At 43.5% G+C, this 21963-nt stretch overlaps 1 protein-coding gene across 1 annotated transcript; it reads right to left on the bottom strand.

Moving 5' to 3' along the window:
- Positions 1–5791: 5791 nt before the first annotated feature.
- On the bottom strand, positions 5792–7392 carry LOC307189233 (steroid hormone receptor ERR2-like; the record flags this gene model as incomplete). Its single annotated transcript, XM_079927121.1, is given in 3 exon segments — positions 5792–6196; positions 6200–6202; positions 6205–7392. Coding segments are annotated over 3 exon segments (1131 nt in total). The 5' UTR covers positions 6928–7392.
- Between the last annotated feature and the right edge of the window lie 14571 nt (positions 7393–21963).

Here is a 21963-nt window from a genome sequence, read left to right as displayed (position 1 = left end):
CTCGCGCGGGCGGGCGGGCGGCGGCGGAGGGGCGGGGCGATGCCAGCTGACTTACGTGAGCCGGCGGAAGGGGCGGAAGAGGCGGTGCCGCGGCTGAGCTGCCGGTACTACGGACGGAGCGGTCGGTATACTGAGGGCCAGGACTCCGAACCTGAATCCCAGTCCCAGACCGAGGAGGACAGACCGGGGAGAGTCCGCGAGATCCAGTCCAGGGAAGGGGGCGCCGGGCCCAAGCGGCGCCGCTGGGCCTGCGCGAGCTCCCGGGAGGTCCCAGAGCGGTGGCCTCATCTCCTCCCCTTCCTGGTCTCCCAGAGCTGTTCACCCGAGGAGGCCACATCCCCGGCTCCAGGATCTGGTCACCCCGAGACGGCCTTATACCCAGAAGCCGGTCAGGCAGCCCTCTCCCCGTACCCGCTCGGATGCGGTCACCCCGAGGAGTCCGCGTTCGGTCCTCGGGATCTGGTCACCCTGAAGAGGCCTCATCCCGGAAGCCGGTCACCCCGAGAAGGCCCCGTCCCGTCGTTGGTCACCCTAAGGAAGCCCCAATCTTAGTCCCCGGGTCCAGTCATTCCGAGGAGGCCCTGTCTCGTCCCCAAGGACCGGTCAGAGGAGGCCCCTTCCTATCCCAGTGCCCTGAGGAGCCCTAATCCCTGGGGTCTGGTCACCCCAAAGAGGTCCCGTCCTCGTCCCGGGGGGACCAGTCATCCTGAGGTGGGACCAGTGCCCTGGCCGGGGTGGCTGCAGAGGGAAAGTGGGCAGGCTGGTCAGGAACTGGAAGTTGGGTGCATCTGGGAGGGAGGAGGGAGCAGAAGCCACTGTCCCCAATGGAGAAAGGAATAAGTCTCTGCACTGTGTCCCCAAGTGTAGTTACCGAGTTCGAGAAATGATCACCTGCTCTCTCAACCTTAATCGCGTTCGTATCTTTAATTAACTTGGGAAATAACTCTCCAGACTTGGTTGTTCACAAGGAGTGGAGTCGTAATTCTGAGGAAGTTGGAAAGGTGGCAGATTGACCCCACTGCCCCCTGGGTTTACTGCTTTTCTGGGAGAAATAGGGTGGTGTGAGCCGGGACCCTCACTGGAGCTCCCTTTTAGGTAGCAGGGTTCCCTACAGGCAGATCTGACTCAACCCACTCAGAGTGGTTTCACTGTCTGAAGGAGCCTCGGGCTCCCCTTTTTCATTTTCACACCAGTAACAGATTTCATGGCCCAGACACTGAACTGACAATCTATAATGTAGTATACAAGTAGCCTTAGTGTCAGATAATCACCGAAGAGACTTTAAAAACAGATCTGTTACAGCATGTGAAATGCCTCCTTTCTATTTAGTTCCAACTGTGGAATGCCTATCTTCCCTAACTCTCGCTTTCCTGAGGCTGAGCAGCCCCTCCTAAGGAAAATGATTTAAATCCTTCTTGCTGTAGTAGCATCTTCTGGAAGGAGATCCTTTCATGACTTCTGTCCCAGAGCTCAGCAGTAATTGCTTTTTAAATGAGGTTAATACTATAAGTGTATTATGCTTCAATAAAATGGTTTTTAAAACAGATTAATGTCTTACAGAATGAAGCATTTAAAAACTCAGAACTCTTTGAAGTTTGGAAGTGGTGTTTTTACTTACCTCCTGTCCTCCTGTCTGTTCTTTTTTCTGGAGAAACCTCTGTAGAGGAGCAGGCCCCAACAGCAGGTGCAGAGCAGATGGAGCCTGCACCCATGTAGGTTCCAAGAAGCATCCATACTCTCTGTCCCCGAAAAGGCAAGTTGAATTTTTCCATTTCTTATAACTTCACCTCAAATATAGGCCAGTATGATATACACATAAGTAAAATGCTCTTGGTGTTTTGATAAGTATGTTTAATTTTTAAAAAACAGACTTTGGCAAGTTAAGCCACTTACTCATACACAAAATTAGAGATGAAGCCAGGATTATGTTATTTAGCCACTTAAAGCCACGTTAAATACTGACACCACAAATATTCAAATTTCCTTCTATAATCCACTGTAGGTTCACAAGATTAGGAGTATTAATTTTAATCACTCATTGTAATTTAATTTATAGCATTGCATTCCATATTTAATTTTGCTATGTACTGTTTTTATTTCTTTTAAATGTGCTTGCTTTTAACATTTTAGATGCTTTGGTGCCAGTGTCTGGGGTTCTGAGAATAAATTTATTTTCACCTTAAGACAGTATAGAGGACTAAGGTTCTGGAGTCAGACTACCAAACTTTGTCTAGTCCTACCTCTGTGCCCTGGCATAAATTACTTAAACTTTTAAAACCTTGCTTTCTATCATCTGTACAATGAGGATATTAATAGTATCTACCTTCCAGATCATTATAAGGATTAAATCATACAATTTGTGTGCTTACCACAGAGCAAATGCTCAATAAATGTTGGCTTTTGTAACTATTACTTACACATCCTATAATTGTATAAAATTTATCCTTGAGAACATGGATCAGTTATCTTACTTTTTGAAACCTTAAAATTCATTTTCATAAGTATAAAACATAAATTCATTTATGCTTACTTTCCCTGTTTAAGTATGTGTTCACATTAAAAAAAACTAACTCTCGTATGTTTTGAGTAACATTGTTAGTGGCTGGCAAGATGTTTGGCTGACAAATATTTTATATAATCTTCAAATTCAGAGGTTGGTTGAAGTTAAATTTTTTAAGTATCAAGGTAAAAGCAAACATCTGTATTTAAAATTTAATAAAAATTATAATATCTTCTTGGGTTCACAATATATGATAACTAATGGGTGGGGACTTTCCTATTTGCAACCACCTTTATCTTTCGACATTTCACTTAGAGCATATGAGAAAACTTTTTTTTTTTTTCCCATGGTTGGATTTTTTTCATTTTATTTCTTGGTTCATTTCAATGACCTGTATCATGAGAGTACAACTGAGCAGGGCTATTTCATCTTTACAGATTTTCTGGGAACAGCGGATTTGCGGGTAAACTTCAGTTTTGCTCTGTTTGGGTGGATGGGGTGTCCTAAACTCTCCTTGCTCCACTGTCTTCCACTAGGTCAGCGCCCCCCCCCCTCTTCCCAGGGAGGTCCCAAAGCTAGCTAGACTTCCAACTAAGAAGTTGGCTCCTAAACTTTTTCTCTGAATGCCAATGGATCCATCAAGTACACATCAGGGCCTTTCCCATTGGACAGAATTCTCATCATTACTGATACATTTCCTGTTGCCACTGGCGTTTTTTAAGTGTAAAAGCAGCAGCAGCAGCAGGATCCATCTCGTTAGCATCAAGCCATCAGGACCACTGCCCCCTCTTTGCTTTAAAGGGGCTCTGATGCCGGGACACTTGCAGATGTATGTGATCCGGCGAGGCAAAGCTGCCCTGTGTACAGAACACCCCACCCACCGCAAACCAGTTGTTGCACTGTTAGCCAGAGTTGCTTTTTCTAGAAAAGATGGATTGCAAAGGCCAGTTGTGCACAAGCCCCTGCCACAGCTCACAGCTTGGGCCCTCATGCTTGAGCAGTGACGCTACAGAGGTTGGGGTGATGAGGTGCGACTCTCTGCCCCACCTCCTCGAGCACACAGCACAGTGAGGGGCTAGGGGAGGCTCCCGCAGAGCAGACCCCAAGTTCTCGCGCCGTACCATCTCCCTAGTCCAGACTTCATGGCATGGCCCCCGGTGGCTAAGTTAGGCCTGGGTTTTACCCCTGGTCCCTTAGAGGCACCTGTGCATCTGTCCACCCAGATTGGAGACTGCACAGAGAGCTAGGGCTGAAGCATCCCAGATCATTCCAATGCTGACTGACAAGTGACTGTGGCCATCCCCACAGGCAAAAGGGACAGGGGGCACACTTTGCTGGTCTGTGAAGTCTCTTGGAACCCCTGACATTTTCTATGTGAAGGTATCTGAGAGCAGCTGCTAGGATTTAGCCAACCCTCCTGCCTGGGGTGACCTCAGCACGTCCCAGCAAAAGTTCAGAAAGAGCGGTGTCTCGGGGTAGAGAGGTGGAACCAGCAGTAGCTGCTTCCCTTGGAAAGCTGCGAGGCTGTGGCGGAGGGCACCTGGCCTCCTGGTCCTAGCGACGGGTGGGTGGGATCTGCCTGCCTCTCCATGTGACAAGAGGTCGGGTTAGAATGTGTGTGGATTCCCCAGGGATGTGCCCCAGGGGGGATGCTCTTATCCCTGCTTTAGAAGGCAGCTGATTGGAAGAAGCTTCTCCATAATGCTCAAAACCTTTCACCCTCGGGAGATCCTCTGAGCGGCCCTCAGCCAACCCCGTGAGCACCAGATGGCATGTTCAAGGCTGCCCCCGACCTACCACAAGTGGGTGAGAACAAACTTTCATAGCCACTCACAGAAATGGGTGACCAACTGTCCCCATTTGGGCAGGACTGAGGGGTTTCCTGGGAAATGGACTTCCAGTGCCAGAACCGGTCCTGGGCAAACTGGGGTGGCTGTCACCTTACACAGCAGCCTGGAGGACTGATGGGGGGCCGGAGTAGTTGTCCTGCCAGAAAGCTGGTCTTCTAAGTGCACCCAGGGAGCTACGCTACACCTCCTTAGGCCAAGGATGGCAGGAGCAACCCCTCCTGTGGCGCTGATTCACCCAGCCCTTGGGATGCAGGGGAGGGGGCTTCGGTGTCCACTGCCCCTGGATACCAGGAAAGATCAGGCAGGCTGGTGACCTCCACCGAGCCTCTGTCTTCAGGATTCCCCCGCCTGCTCATCTCTGCTTCTGGGCCTTTCTGTGCTCAGCAAAGATTGGTTTGGGCCTCTCCCTATCCTGACCCGGTCCTCCCAGGGCTGCCAGAATCAAGTGCCCAGGGTGCCCTCAGACGGGGTCAGGCCCCTGCATCTCCCTCGTTTCCCAAGGCCTACCTGCTCTGGACCTGCCCCAGGGGAGTGGGAGAAGCCAGAAGAAGGGGGAGCGCTGGGGAGTGTTGCCTGGACCCTGCTCTTCTCTGAGCCAGCAGAATTCCCACCCACGGGCCCTGAAGTCTTGGCTGGCTGAACCCACTGTGAGAGTGAGCTCTGAGGTAGGGCAGGAAGTAGCAGCAGGACTCCTTGGGAAGAGAGGGGGAGGACAGGCCCTGGGGCCGCGGTGACAGGCAGGCGCGGGGGGGGGGGGGGGGGGGGGGGGGAGGGGGACGCACCGAGGGGTGGGGTCACCAGGAAAACGCATGAGTTCTGGCGCTACTCTCCTGATGGTGAGTCGGGCCTGGGAGCTTAGAGGAAGGATGGAGGGAGGGAGCCGTCTGAACTGTGGAAGGCGTAGGGCCTCTTGAGGGGCCCCACAGAACCCCAGAGTAGGCAGCACCGCTGCAAGAAAGTAACTGCCCTCTGGGAGAGGGAAACCTCTAGAAGGTACCCCACTTGAGTATGCCAGAGTCCTGGGCGCTAAGCACTGCCCACGCAGGCCATGGACAGAGGACAGGGGGTCGGGCATGGGGTTAGGAAATGTGTTATGTTAGTGCTGCCTCTTGGTGATTTGGCAGGGAGAGGGGGCACTTCCTCGGTGGTCTCCAGCCTCAGGGGAGTCAGCTCTGGCCCAGGCCTCAGCGTTGCCCGTGGCGGAGGAAAAACATACCAAAGAAAAAGCCTGTTACAGATGAGCCCTGCGCCCTGCCCTCCCATCCCCGTTCCCTACCCCACAGCACCCAGGGCTCTGCACACAGCCAGGAGGCCAGGAGCCCCTTCCTCTGGGACTGCTCGCGGCCATGATACAGGACTTGAATGTTGAGGCTGGTGGCTGTGGAGGTCTCCCCGTCGGTTTGTCTGTCCTTGGGTGGGAGTCGGTCCTTGGGCCAGGCCATCAGACCTTGGCCTCCAGCATCTCCAGGAAGAGTTTGTGCATGGGCACCTTGCCTTGCAGTTTGAGGCTGTAGAAGTGCTGCACGGCCTTGGCAGCTGTCTGCCGAAGCAGGGGCAGCGTCAGCAGCAACTTGCTCATCCTCCATGGCTTCTCGTGGCGCTGGCACAGCTCGTAGTCCTGCAGCGCCTCATGCAGCAGGTCCTGCAGCTTCTGGACCGCCTCCAGATCCTCGATGTACATGGAATCTGAGTTGGCCAGGGCCAGGGCCTTGAGCGTCACAATCTCCTCCTTCACCTTGAGCTTCTTGTAGCTGTGCACCAGCTGTAGGATGGCCCGGTAGAGCTCCAGCAGTACCGCGAGGCGGGAGCGCTCCTCGTCCGTGATATAGTCCTCAGCATATAGTCCTCAGCATATACCAGCTTATCGTCATGGGGCAGCGAGCAGTGCACGCTGCCCAGGATGAGGATCTCCATCCAGGCACTCTGTGGCAGACTCATCTGGTCCCCCAGAGAGAGGTTGGAGAAGCCTGGGATGTGCTTGGCCCAGCCAATAATGACCACGAGCTCCCTGTCTGCCAGATCACAGAGAGTGGTCAGAGCCTTGATGTCACCCTCTGGCATGCCAGGGGGTGGCATGGCGTAGAGTTTGTCCGGCTCAGCCACCAGCAGGTAGGAGGCGATTTTAGTCAATGGCTTTTTAGCAGGAGGAGAAATCTGTAAGCTCAGGTACGGGCTGCTCTCTGAGTCCAGCCGGCGCTTGTATTTCTGGCGGCCTCCACGCACTCGGTCAAGGCGCACACCTTCCTTCAGCATTATCCCCACTTTGAGGCATTTCATGAAGCGACAGGCCTGGCAGGACTCGCGCCTCCGTTTCGTGATCTCACACTCGTTGGTGGCCGGGCAGCTGTACTCAATGTTCCCTTGGATGGTCCTCTTGAAGAAAGCCTTGCAGGCCTCACAGGAGGCCACGCTGTAGTGGTAGCCGGAGGCGATGTCCCCACACACGAGGCACAGGCTCTTGGGGATGGCGTTGAGCATGTACTGGCACTTGATGGCCGAGTCCTCCATGATGCCGCTGGCACAGTCCTCGTAGCCCTTGCGGTAGGGGGTGCCTCCCAGCCCGGTGCCCACGAACATGGGCAGCAAGTCCAGACTGTTGGCGTGGGCGCCCAGGGCCAGGCCGAAGCCGCCGCTGGCGTCGGACGAGCCGCTGGGGCTGTGGTGGCTGAGGGCATCGATGCCCGAGGACGGGCTAGACGGCTCGGTCTTGATGAAGGAGCCGCAGCTGGAGACCAGGTGCCGGTCGTCTGCGGATATTCTCTAGAAAACTTTGAATTTCACTAAGAGATTGCCCCACAAGCAAGAAAAAAAATCTGAAAAATAAACAAAAATGCTGAAAAGGACATGGCCCCAGGCTTTATAAAAATTACAAAAAGAAATTTCGGAAAAAAAGTTATGATTAATAGACAAAGAGAGCCAACCCATGTATGCAAAAATTACTGATGTGTGGAAAACCAATGACAGAAATACTTATTTTCAGCTCTTTCACATTTTAGCCAATTTAGTTTTGATCAATTAATCTATAGCCCAAAGTAGGAAAATATTGTCTATCTTATTTACATGATTCTTTCCCAATTAAAGTGTTTTGTAGTAGAATGATAACTTTACTTAATATTCTACTTAGCTGAGGCTTCTATCCACTAAAAGGTTAAGCTTTCAGTGTTTCAACTAAGGTGACTGAGACCCATGTAAACATTAGCATATAGTAGGAGAACAGCAGGCTGGGGCTCAGCATGAAATGTGTGACCCTAGAAGAGAGCAAATTAATCTCTGCTTGGGATTTGAACATGTAATGTTTACCTAGCACTAAGCTCTAATCTGTTAATTGATTGTCAGTTTAAATTACCTGGAAGAACACACAGGTATCTCTACAGTCTTGAGGATTTTGTTGTTTTTGTTTTGGTATTCTGGAATTAAAAAGTGCTTTTTGTCTTTAGTTATGTGGATTAAAAGTCATGTTCTCTTCAGAAGTATGAATACATTTTCTCTTTCAACCATAATTTTTTAAAACAGGTATACATTATAGTTCTAAATTGTACGTCAATGGGAAAGTATAAGTGAATTTCATTAAATGCAAATTTCTAGGGCTTTTCAAGAATAGAGGGAGTTTCCAAATGCGTGGCTGACAAACATTTTACATAATCAGCTGGTTACCATCTCAGCTGAAGGGTTACTGTACTCCTTCATTACTAATTTTCCCTTCCCTATCTAACAACAATTGGGAGCCCTTTGGTGCCCATTTTTTCTGAAGTCTGTAAAGGATTGTCTGTGTTCCCTCTCCACCACTTGTGGAAATACACAGAGGCCTTCCTGGCATTTCCTGTGTATCCAAGACCTCTTCCTCTCCACATCAGTCCTTACCGACAGGAGGCATCAGTCTGCCTTGACTCCCACCCTCACCTCTGGGAGCTGCTGAGGAGTAAGTAGACAACCATCCGTAGGGATGCTTTGGAAGACGATGCTCAGTTGGGCATATATTCTCTCATTTGAATAGAAGAACTTTATAGTCATCCCTTACATACTACCTTATGGAATCTTCAAAAAATCATTTTTTTTTTGGCCGCACCGCACCGCACCGCACTGCACCGCTTGCAGGATCTTCAACCAGGTATTGAACCCACGCCCCCTGCAATGGAAGCTCAGAGTCCTAACCACTGGACCACCAGGGAATTCCCCCTCCCCAAATTTTTTTAGTAAACGAAATCTTATTTTTTAACGTGATATAAATCAAATGAAAATTTTACTTTTTTAAACCAGGAATCTCCATTCATAAGTACAAAACCATTTTAAGATATATGTAGAGACTAGTTATCATTAAATGGTCTATTGCATTTGATAAAAACCATAAAAATGTTTCTGGAAAGAGCAGTTCTCTCCCACCAGAATATGAAAAGCACCCAGCCCTGACAAGGCTGGAACACATGAATCTGACCTCCTCCAGGGTGTCTGGGGCCTCAGACAGGTAAGAGCACATAGTCATTCTCTGGAAACTGAGCTGAGGCTCCTGGCACAGACCCTGCTGCCAAAGGAAGAGGCCAGGCTTGCCTTTGGAACTACAAGAATGCAAGTGCCTCCGGAAGACAGGGAGAAAGTTCTGCCTTAAATGCAGATGCCCTCAGGGTGGAGCAGTAGCCTGAGCTTGGGAAAGAGCTGAAGGCAAGAAACAGCCCCTCCTCCCCTGCCCATCACTGCCTCCTCCCCCTCCCTCACTCCTTGCGGGTCCCAGGTAGGTGGTACAGGCAGCACTGGCCCAGGATGGGGGACTGGGGCCTAGAGCTACATCTTCGACTTCAGTGCAACCTGGAATAAGGATTTCAGCACAGTCATGAGACAATGCCTGTTAAGTCTATTTATCTTATAAGAGATACCTACAGTTTTGTCAAAGCAAGAAGCACTATAAATACAATATTTTAAAATAAAAATTTCCATGTCCCTAAAAGAGAAAAGATTATATACTCAATAATCTTATCCTAACATTTATGTTCCTTGAACTGCACTGTTCAATAGAACTTTCTGTGATGAAGGAAGTGAGCTGTACTGTCTAATATGGTAGGCACTAGCCATAGGTGGCTATTGAGCACTCGATGTATACAACTGAGGAACTAAATTTTTAATTTTATTTAATTTTAGTTTAAATAGCTACATGTGTCTAGTGGATACTGTAGCAAAGATCTTAATTCCTAACAAACTGAGCAATTGCATCAGTCTGGCCCCATATTAGATTACATTTAATGTCTCCAACCTGATGGTGAAAAGAATATGGCTCCTTTGGTGTTCATATGGTAAGCAAGTACCTAGATTGACCATTTCACCAAAACTATACACAACTTCTTTTTTTTTTTTTTTTTTTTTTTGCAGTACGTGGGCCTCTCACTGCTGTGGCCTCTCCTGTTGCAGAGCACAGGCTCCGGACGCGCAGGCTCAACAGCCATGGCTCACGGGCCCAGCCGCTCCGCGGCATGTGGGATCTTCCCAGACCGGGTCACGAACCCGTGTACCCTGCATTAGCAGGCAGACTCTCAACCACTGCACCACCAGGGAAGCCCAATATATACAACTTCTGAGAAAGATATCTGGATATCTTTAGGAAGGGAAAAGGAATGCTGAATGTCCAAAATAGATATATGTTCATGACATGCATGATAAGACCCTTCCTATACCCTGTCCTTAAAAGATATAGATACTGTAAAGCCATGCCTTCTGAATTTTAAGCCACTGATTATATACTGAATCACTGGTGAGCTACGTGTCTAAAGAACATGTCCTATTTTTATTTGATCCATTTTTCTTTTTTTTTGACATTTATTTAACTCACTGCAAATTCACTTAACTACCCTAAGAAATCAATATCTATATCTTAACAAAAAAGTTCTCATAAGAAACATCATGGAACTCCTTGCAGCTATCAACATACACCATGATATTTCCATGACCTACAAGTCTAGAAATCTATGCCAAGTAAGGTTAATTTTTAATAGTTTAATCCACTAAGTAGATGCTTATTAAGCATTTATATTTTTCATATTTGTAAAGTACATATTGTGACTCACACTTATATCTTATTCTCCACAAACTCACAGACTACTAAGAAAAGAAAATAATGGCATATATAACTTGTATTACCAAGAAAGATATTGATTAGTACCAATGGGAAAATCAGAGAATATATCCTAGGAGATCATATAAGGAAGAAACTAATTTTAAATTGAAGCTTCAAACTTTCATTTTCAGCCAAGATGAAGTAACAGGAACTGACTACCCTCCCACCTGAAACAATAATAACCAAAAAAACACAGACAACACATGTGAAACAATGGTTCTCAAAACATTGAACATAAGTCAATGAAGGACAGATCCTTGAGAAATGGAAAACAAAGGAGATGAGCCCTACAATTGACCCACCTCACTGCCTGTTGACTTTCCAGGCCATGATGTAAGGAAAGGAACCCACAGAGCCTGGCAGCCTCCCTAAATTGAGGGGATGAAACTGGGAATCTGGGTTGGTCAAGAGGGCTAGAATTCACAAGGCGGAGTACTGGAAAGAGGAGTGATGTACAGAGAGAGGACTCCAGAGATCTGCAGAGACTCCTCCATAAATATTCAGCTGAGAATCAATTAGTGAATACATGTGAGCAAGCTACCTGAGGCAGAGGAAAAATCCATTGGGAAGGATGAAAGGATACAGTGCCTGAAGTTCACTTGAGGCCAGAAGTAGTGCTTGTCCCAACAGATTGGAAAATCACATCATTCAAAAGTCATCAGCTAGAGTACTAAAAAGGCTCTTCTGGTAATGAGATAAAATTAACTCTAGACAAGGATTCTGGGAAGATAATGGAGTAGGAAGCACCAGAAATCTGTCTCCCACCTAGACAACAATGACACTGGCAGATTCTGTCTGATATAACTAATTTGGAACTCTGGAGTCTGTTGAAGACTTACAACTTCTGGGGAAGTCTTGGATGGTAAATTTTGGTTAATTTTAGTCAATTTCAGCTTTTAGCTGACAGTAGTAGCTACACATCCCCACCTCTAGCCACATGGCAGGCATTGAGCAGCTTGCACACAGCTTGCAGGAGCCAGGGTAGACAAAAAGGACCCTGTTCCCCAAATATTGGGGATCTGTGTTCTGGTCACTGATTGCTTCTTCTGATCACAGAGGTGCATGGAAAAAGGCAGGCAGCCATTGTTGCTGCACCTCCCCTCACATACACCCCCCCCCCACCTCACTGCAAGCTTCTCTCCTCTAGCTGAACAGCCTTCTAGGAAATTTAAAGGCCAATACCCTTTTCTCCTGCCTTAATTTTTTGCTTTTCCCCTTTTGGTAGTCAGACATTAATGAATAGGACATTAAAAAAACAACTACATATATGGGGGAAATTAGAAAGCGACTAAATGTGCTCAAAGAAGGGCTCAGAAAAGACCTAAGAAGACATTATTTTTATTTTGAAAAAATGATCAAAACATCAAACCCTGAGGAATGGTGAGAATCTGATTTCCAGAATTACCAAATTATTAGATTCAAATGTCCAGTGTTCATTCAACAAAAACTCACACAAGGCATACAAAGAATCAGGAAAGTATGGCCAATTCAAAGGAAAAAAATATAATTCAAGAGTCTGTCCATGAAATAGACCTAATGGAATATATATTAAACAAAGACTTTAAAACAACTGTCCTAAGATGCTCAAAGAGCTATATGAAGATGTGGAGGAAGTCAAGAAAATGAGGTGTAAACAAAATAGAAGTATAAATAAAGAGATAGAAAGCCTAAAAATAAATAAAAAAGAAATTCTGGAGCTGAAAAGTACAATAACTGAAATGAAAATTTCACTAGAGGGATTCAAAGGCATTTGAGCAGGCAAAAGAAATAATCAGTGAACTAGAAAATAAGAGAGTGGAAAGTATCCAGGCTGAAGAACAGAAAGAAAAATTGAAGAAAAGAAATGGAGCCTAAGGGAACTGTGAGACATCATAAAACATACCAACCTACTCATCATTGAAGTCCTAGAAGGAGGAGAGAGAGAGAAAGGCACAGAGAGAACGTTGAAGAAATAATGGCTGAAAACTTACCAAATCTGATGAAAGGCATGAATATAAATATCCAAGAAGCTCAGTGAACTCCAAATAAGATGAACTCAAAGAGACCCACACTGAGACACATAATCAAACTTTCAAAAGACAAAGACAAAGAATGAATCTTGAAAGCAGCTAGAGAGAAGCAAATCATTACATAATACAAGGGATCTTCAATAATATTATGTTCAGATTTCTCATCAGAGACTTTAGAGGCCAGAAGACAGTGGGCAGATATATTCAAAGTGCTAAAGAAAAAACCCCATCAACCAAGAATCTTATATCCAGCAAGACTGCTCTTCAAAAGTGAGGGAGAAATAAAGACTTTCCCAGATAATCAAAAGCTGAAGGTGTAGCCACTAGACCTATTTTGCAAGAAATGCTCAAGGGAGTCCTCCAAAGTGAAATGAAAGAACACTCAGCAGTACCTCAGAGCTGTATGGAGAAATAAAGATCACAATAAAGGTAAATACATGGGCAATTTTTAAAGCTAGTATTATTGTAACAATGGTTTGTAATTACACTTTTTGCATTCTACATGATTCAAGAGATTAGTACATTTAATGGGAAAAAATTAGTGTTAAAGCTAGTATTACTGAAACACTGGTTTGTAACTCCAAACCAATGCTTTTAAAAGAATTATTAGTTTTTGTTTTGGACACACAATGTATAAAGATGTAATTTTGTGACATCAACATTGAAAGGGGCAGAATGAAGCTACAAAGGGGCAAATATTTTGTATATTATTGAAGTTAAGCTGCTATAAATTCAAATTAGATTGTTATAACTTTAGGATGTTAAATGTAATTCCCATGGTAACCACAAAGAAAATAGCTATAGAATATATACAAAAAGAAATTAAGAATCAATTTAAGCAATTTACTACAGAAAAGTCAACACAAAAGAAGGTAGGAATGCAGGAAATGACAGCCCCCCACAAAAAAAACCCAAAACAAAACTATAGGGCAAATAGAAAATAAATATCATCACAATGACAGAAATAATTCCTCCTTATCAGTAGCTATTTTAAATATACATTGATTAAACTCTTCCGTCAAAAGATAAACATTGCCAGAATGGATAAAAACACATGATCCAACTAGGTATTGTCTACAAGAACTCACCTGAGATCCAAAGACACAAGCAGGTTGAAAGTGAAAGGATGGGAGAAAGAGTTTATGCAAATAGGAACTAAAAGAGAGCATGAGTAGCTATACTAATATCAGACAAAATATATTTTAAATTAAAAAATCACAATACTGGATGGAACGACTGGAAAGAAGATAAATAAGGAAATAGAGGATGTAAACAAACACTAAACCAACTATATCTAGCAGACATATACAGTACACTTCACCCAAGAACAACATACACATTCTTCGCAAGTGTACATGGGACATTTTCCTGGGTAGACCATATGTTAGGCCATAAATTAAGTCTCAATAGACAACAACTAGGGTGCCTGCTGGACGCTGGTGTGGGACCTTGATGCCCAAGGAGATGGGAGAAGCCCCTGAGTGACTGGGTAGGATGTGGGGGGAGTGAGTGGGGAGGAGAAGTGGGGGCCAGACAAGACCAGTGCCCCTGAGGGGTGGCTGGGAAGGGGAGGGGTTCCCACACCTGGAGGGACCCTCGGGAGCTCAGAGGATCAGGAGGAGTGTGCCTAGCATTTCGCCTGCCCAGTCAGGCCCTGGCAAGCCTGCTGGGCTCCCAGGCCAGGTCTCCCACCCACCAAGGCCCTCCCTGGACTGCGTTGGTCCTAGGAGCAGAGGAGGAGGTACGGGGAGAAGAGCAGAGGTGGATGGGGAGGGGCCCTCCAAGATTGGAGGATCAGGGAAGGCACGGAGGGCACTTCCCCCACCAACTCAGGCCCCAGGAAACCCGCTGGTCTCCCAGGCCTGGTCCTCCATTCTCTGGGACCCCCTCAAACCCCATGGGTCCTAGGGTCATGGGAGGGAGGGAGGAGGGGGGAAGAGGAGGAGAGATGAACGGTGTGGGGGAGATCCTCGAGGACCAGAGGATCAGGGGAGGTGCGGCAGGTGTTTCTCCCACCCACTCAGGCCCCAGGAAGCCTGCTAGTCTTCTGGGCCCAGTCCTCCTTTCTCCAAGGCCCCCTCTGGCTGCAGGGGTCCTAGGGGCATGGACGGGGAAGAGGAAGAGAGAGAGATGGGTAGGGGCCCTCCAGGATCAGAGGATCAGGGGAGGTGTAGAGGTCGTTTCCCCCACCCACTCGGCCTCAGGAAGCCTGTTGGGCTTTGGGGTCTCATCCCCTACCTTCAGGACCCCCTTTGGCCACGTGGCTCCTAGGGGCATAGGAGGGAGGAAGGAGGGGAAGAAGAAGAAGAGAGGACAACGGGGAGGGGCCCTTCAGGGGAGGATCAGGGGGGAATGCGCCTAACATTTTCCTCACTCACTTGGGCCCAGTGAGCCTGCTGGGGTCATGGACCTGGTCCTCCAACCTCCAAGGCCAGAGGCACTCCTGGACACTGCCTACTGCATTGATTATAAGCCCCACCCCCCCCACCCGCAGGGCCTTTTCCAGGCCTGTGGGTCCTAAGCATAGGCCCTACCCACCACCTAAACCCTACCCCTGCCTAAGCCTGGCCCCCCAGAGCCAAGGCGTTTTCCAGCTTTTTTTTTTTTTCTCCTCTTTTTTACTATTGTGGTTCTGCTTTACTTTCTGGTTGTTGTTTCATCTATATTTTTACTTTTTTATTCTTTCTAACACCTGTTAGTTTTCTAATCCTATTTTATTTTTTACTCTTTGTTATTGTTCTGTTCCTTTTTTTCTTTTCTCTTTTTCTTTTTTTCCACCCCGTGCTGCTTGTGGGATTTTGGTTCACAAGCTGGGGGTCGGGCCAGAGATACTGCAGTGGGAGCTCCAAGTACGAACCACTGACTAACAGAGAACCTCAGACCTCAGGGAATATTCATCTGAGTGAGGTCTCCTGGAGGTAATCATCTCGGTACCAAGCCCAGCAGCCTACAAACTCCACTGCAGGAAGCCTCAGGCCAAAGAACCAGTAAGATAGTAACACAGTCCTACCCATCAAAAACAAACAAAAAAATGACCAAAAATTATGTCACAGATGAAGGAGTAAGGTAGAAACCTACAAGACCAACTAAATGAAGAGGAAATAGGCAACCTACCTGAAATAGAATTCAGAGTAATGATAGCAAAGATTATCCAGAATCTTGGAAATAGAATGGAGGCATGGATTGAGAAAATACAGAAATGTTTAACAAAGATCTAGAAGAATTAAAGAACAAACAGAGATGAACAACACAATTAACTGACAGGAAAAAATACACTAGAAGGAATCAGTAACAGAATAACTGAGACAGAAGAATGAATAAGTGAGCTGGAAGATAGAATGGTGGAAATAACTGCTGAGCATCAGAATAAAGAAAAAAGGATGAAAAGAAATGAAGACAGTCTTAGAGACTTCTGGGACAAAGTTAAACACACCAACATTTGAATTATAGGGGTCCCAGAAGAAGAAGAGATAGAGAAAGGGTCTGAGAAAATATTTGAAGAGATTATAGTCAGAAACTTCCCTAACATAGGAAAGGAAATAGTCAGCCAAGCCAGGAAAGGCAGAGAGTCCCATACAGGATAAACCCTAGGAGAAACACAACAAGACACATTAATCAAACTAACAAAAATTAAATTCAAAGAAAAAATATTAAAAGCAGCAAGGGGGGCTTCACTTGGCACAGTGGTTGAGAGTCCACCTGCTGATGCAGGGGACACGGGTTCGTGCCCCGGCCTGGGAAGATCCCACATGCCGCGGAGCGGCTGGGCCCGTGAGCCATGGATGCTGAGCCTGCACGTCCGGAGACTGTGCTCCCCAACAGGAGAGGCCACAACAGTTAGAGGCCCATGTACCTCCCCCCCAAAAAAAAACAAGCAGCAAGGGGAAAGCAAAAAATAACATACAAAGGAATCTCCATAAGTTTATCAGCTGACTTTTTAGCAGAACTCTGCAAGCCAGAAGGGAGTGGTGGCAGGATATACTTAAAATGATGAAAGAGAAAAACCTACAACCAAGATTATCCAGCAAGAATCTCATTCAGATTCAACAGAGAAATCAAAAGCTTTTCAGACAAGCAAAAGCTAAGAGAATTCATCACCACCAAACCAGCTTTACAACAAATGCTAAAGGAACTTCTCTAGGCAGGAAACACAGAGAAGTAAAAGACCCACAAAAACAAACACAAAACAATTAAGAAAATGGGAATAGGAACATACATATTGATAATAACTTGGAATGTAAATGGATTAAATGCTCCAAAAAAAGACACAGGCTGGCTGAAAGGAAACAAAAACAAGACCTATATATATGCTGTCTGCAAGAGACACACTTCAGACCTATGGGCACATACAGAGAAAGTGAAGGGATGGAAAAAGATATTCCATGCAAAAGGAAATCAAAAGAAAGCTGGCGTAGCAATACTCGTATCAGATAAAATACACTTTAAAATAAAGACTGTTACAAGAGATAAGGAAGAACACTACACAATGATCAAGGGGTCAATCCAAGAAGAATATATAACAATTATAAATATTTATGTACCCAACATAGGAGCACCTCAATACATAAGGCAAATACTAACAACCACAAAAGGGGAAATCAACAGTAACACAAAAATAGTAGAGGATTTTAACATCCTACTTACACCAATGGACAGATCATCCCCACAGAAAAATAAATAAGGAAACACATGTTTTAAATGACACAATAGACCAGATAGATTTAATTGATATTTATAGGACTTTCCACCCGAAAGTGGCAGAATAGACTTTCTTCTCAAGTGCACACGGATCATTCTCCAGGATAGATCACATCTTGGGTCAAAAATCAAGTCTTGGAAAATTTAAGAAAATTGAAATCATATCAAGTATCTTTTCTGACCACAACAATATGAGATTGGAAATCAATTACAGGAAAAAAAGCTAAAAAACACAAATACATGGAAGCTAAACAGTGCACTACTAAATACACAACAGATCCCTGAAGAAATAAAAGAAGAAATAAAAAAATACATATAAACAAATGACAATGAAAACACAATGACCCAAAACCTATGGGACATAGCAAAAGCAGTTCTAAGAGGGAAGTTTAGGGACTTACCTGGTGGCACAGTGGCTAAGAATCCTCCTGCCAATGCAGGGGACACAGGTTCAAGCCCTAACCCAGGAAGATCCCACATGCTGCAGAGCAACTAAGACCATGTGCCACAGCTACTAAGCCTGCTCTCTAGAGCCTGTGAACCACAACTACTGAAGCCCACATGCCTAGAGCCCATGCTCTGCAACAAAGAAGCTACCATAATGAGAAGCCTGCGCACTGCAACAAAGAGTAGTACTCGCTCACTGCAACTAGAGAAAGCCTATGCAGCAATGAAGACCTAATGCAGCCAAAAATAAATAAATAAAATAAATAAATACTTTTTTTAAATGAGGGAAGTTTATAGCAATTCAATCTCACCTCAAGAAACAGGAAAAATCTCAAATGAGCAATCTAAACTTACACCTAAAGCAACTAGAGAGAGTAGAACAAAGAAAACCCAAAGTCACTAAAGGAAAGAAATCATGAAGATCAGAGCAGAAATAAATGAAATAGAAATGAGGGAAACAATAACAAAGATCAATAAAGCTAAAAGTTGGTTCTTTGAGAAGATAAACAAGATTGATAAACCTTTAGCCAGACTCATCAAGAAAAAAAGGAGAGGACACAAATCAATAAAGTTAGAAATGAAAAAGGAGAAATCACAACTGACACCACAGAAATATAAAGGATTATAAGAGACTACTACAAACAACTATATGGCAATAAAATGGACAACCATGAAGAAATGGACAAATTATTGGAAAGGTACAATTTTCCAAGACTGAACCAGGAAGAATTAGAAAATATAAACAGACCTATCACAAGTAATGAAATTGAAACTGTAATTTAAAATCTTCCAACAAACAAAAGTCCAAGACCAGATGGCTTCACAGGAAAATTCTATCAAACATTTAGAGAAGAGCTAACACTGATCCTTCTCAAACTCTTCCAAAAAATTGCAGAGGGAGGAACACTCCCAAATTCATTCTATGAAGCCACAATCACCCTGATACGGACACCAGCAAAAGATATTACGAAAAAAGAAAATTATACACCAGTATCACTGATGAACATAGATGCAAAAGTCCTCAACAAAATACTAGGAAACAGAATCCAGCAACATATTAAAAGGATCATACACCATGATCAAGTGGGATTTATCCCAGGAATGCAATGATTCTTCAATATACACAAATCAATCAACATGATACACTATATTAACAAATTAAGGAATAAAATCCATACGATCAATAGATTCAGAAAAAGCTTTTGACAAAATTCAACACCAGTTTATGATAAAAACATTCCAGAAAATGGGCAGAGAGGGAACCTACCTCAACATAATAAAGGCCATATATGACAAACCCACAGCAAACATCATACTCAATGGTGAAAAACTGAAAACATTTCCCCTAAGATCAGGAACAAAACAAGATGTCCACTCTCACCACTCTTATTCAACATAGTTTCAGAAGTCCTAGCAGCAGCAATCAGAGAAGAAGAAGAAATAAAAGGAATCCAAATTGGAAAAGAAGAAGTAAAACTGTCACTGTTGCCGATGACGTATGTCATTTCTATACATAGAAAATCCTAAAGGTGTCATAGAAAACTACTAGAACTAATCAATGAATTTGGTAAGGTTGCAGGATACAAAACTAATGCACAGAAATCTCTTGAATTCCTATACACTGACAATGAAAAATCAGAGAGAGAAATTAAGGAAACAATCCCATTTACTATTGCACCACAAAATTGGTACAGCCACTATGGAGAACATTATGGATGTTCCTTAAAAAACTAAATATGTGTGTGTGTGTGTGTGTGTGTATCAATGGAATATTACTCAGTCACAGAAAAGAATGAAATAATTCCATTTTTAGCAACATGGATGCTTACAGATTATCATACTAAGCAAAGTAAGTCAGAAAGAGAAAGACAAATACCATATGATATCAGTTATATGTGGAATCTAAAATACAACACAAATTAACATATCTATGAAACAGATACAGAGTCACAGATATAGAGGACATATTTGTGGTTACCAAGGGTGAGGGGGTTGGGGGAGGGAAGGTTTGGGAGTTTGGGATTACCAGATGCAAACTATTATATACAGGATGGATAAACAACAAGGTCCTACTGTATAGAACAGAGAACTGTATTCAATATCTTATGATAAACCATAATGGAAAAGAATATAAAAAAGAATATATATATGTATAACTGAATCACTCTGATATACAGCAGAAATTAACACAACATTGTAAATAAACTATATTTCAATAAAATTTTTAAAAATCAGAAGAAAAAAAGAATTATATAGCATGACCAAGTGAGGTTTATTCCAGGAATACAAGACTGATTTGATATTGGGAAATCAAAATCAAGCTAAAAAAGAAAAATCCTGTGATCATATCAATTGATGCAGGAAAAGTATTTAACAAAACTCAGCCCTCATTCATGAGAAAAACCCTCAGAAAAATAGGAAGAGGCAAACACTTTATTGACCTTATGGAGATCATCTACCAAAACACAAAACAAAACAGTTAACATTATACTTAATGGTGAAAGACTGAATGCTTTTCTCCTAAGATTGAGAACAAGTATATTTTCTTCACCGCTGCTATTAAACAAAACACTGGAAGGTCTAGCCAGAACAATAAAGCAAGAAAGGAAGTAAAAGACATATGGATGGGAAAGGAGAAACAAAATTGTCCATATTTGCAGATAACATGATTATCAACATAGAAAAATACCAAAGAATCTACTAAAATTTCCTAAAACTAACAAGTGAATTCAGCAAAGTCATGGGATACAAAATCAGCAGACAAAAATCAAGTATACTTCCATACACTTAGCAATGAACATGTGGAAATCAAAATTAAAAATACAATGCCATTTACAATTGCTTACAAAAGTAAAATGCTTAGGTGTAAATCTAACATAACATGCATAAAATTTATATGCTCAAAACTTCAAAATGCTAAAGGAAACAAAAGCAAAAATAGACAAATGGGACCTAATTAAACTTATAAGCTTTCGCAGAGCAAAGGAAACCATCAACAAAATGAAAAGACAACCTACAGAATGGGAGAAAATATTTGCAAATGATATGACTATAGGGGGTTAATATCTAAAAAATATGAACAGCTCATACAACTCAACGTCAAAATTTAATCAACCCAATTTAAAAATGGGCAGAAGATATGAATAGACATTTTTCCAGTGAAGACATACAGATGGCCAAAAGGAACATTAAAAGATTCTCAACATTGTTAGTCATCAGAAAAATTCAAATCAAAACCACAACAAGATATCACCTCACACCTGTTAGGATGGCTTTTATCAAAAAGACAAGATATAGCAACTGTTGGCAAGGATGTGGAGAAAATGGAACCCTCATACACTGTTGGTGGAAATGTAAATTGGTGTAGCCACTGTAGAAAACAGTTTGGAGGTTCCTCAAAAAAACTAAAAATAGAACTACCATATGATACAGCAATTCCATTCCTGATTATATGCCTAAAGAAAAAAAACACCAATTCAAAAAGATATATGCACCCCAATGTTCGTAGCAGCATTATTTACAATATCCAAGATATGGAAGCAACCTAAGTGTCCACCAACAGTTGGATGGATAAAGAAAATGTGGTATGTATGTGCAGTGGGATACTACTCAGCCATTAAAAAATGAAAATTTGCCATTTGCAACAACATGGATGGACTTGGGGGGTATGATGATAAGTGATATAAGTCAGATAGAGAAAGACAAATACTGTATGATATCACTAATATGTGGAATCTAAAAAAAAACCAAACTACTGAATATAACATAAAAGAAACAGACTCACAGATACAGAGAACAAACTAGTGGTTACAATGGGGAGAGGGAAGGGGGAAGGGCAAGATAGGGGTAGAGGATTAAGAGGTACAAACTATTATGTATAAAATAAATAACTACAAAGATATATTGTACAGTAAAAGGAATACAGCCAATATTTTATAATAACTATAATGGAAAATAACCTTCAAAAATTATGAATCACTATGTTGTACACATAGTGTACAATTTTAAAAGAAATTTTAAAATGCTAATGAAATAATCATGGAAAAATCTAAATAAAGAGATATACTGTATTTATATGGGACTACAAAAGACCTACAATAGCCAAAATAACTTTGAAGAAAAAGAGAGAACAGAAGTAGAGAACTTACATTACCTAATTAAAAGCTTTACTATACGTCTAGAGTAATTAAGTCAGTGTGATACTGGCATCATGATAAAGAGACCAATGTAACAAAATAGAGAGTCCAGACATAGACCTGCACATTTGGGGTTGATTTTCAACAAAAATGCAAAAGCAACTTATGGAGAAAGGTAACGTTTTCAAGAAGTGGTGCTTACCTAATTGGATTTCCATACGGG

Source organism: Stenella coeruleoalba, assembly GCF_951394435.1.
Source record: "Stenella coeruleoalba genome assembly, chromosome: 7".
Classification (NCBI taxonomy): Eukaryota; Metazoa; Chordata; class Mammalia; order Artiodactyla; family Delphinidae; genus Stenella; species Stenella coeruleoalba.
The sequence above is the reverse complement of the archived record's forward strand: the minus strand, read 5'-3'. Positions and strand labels throughout refer to the sequence as shown.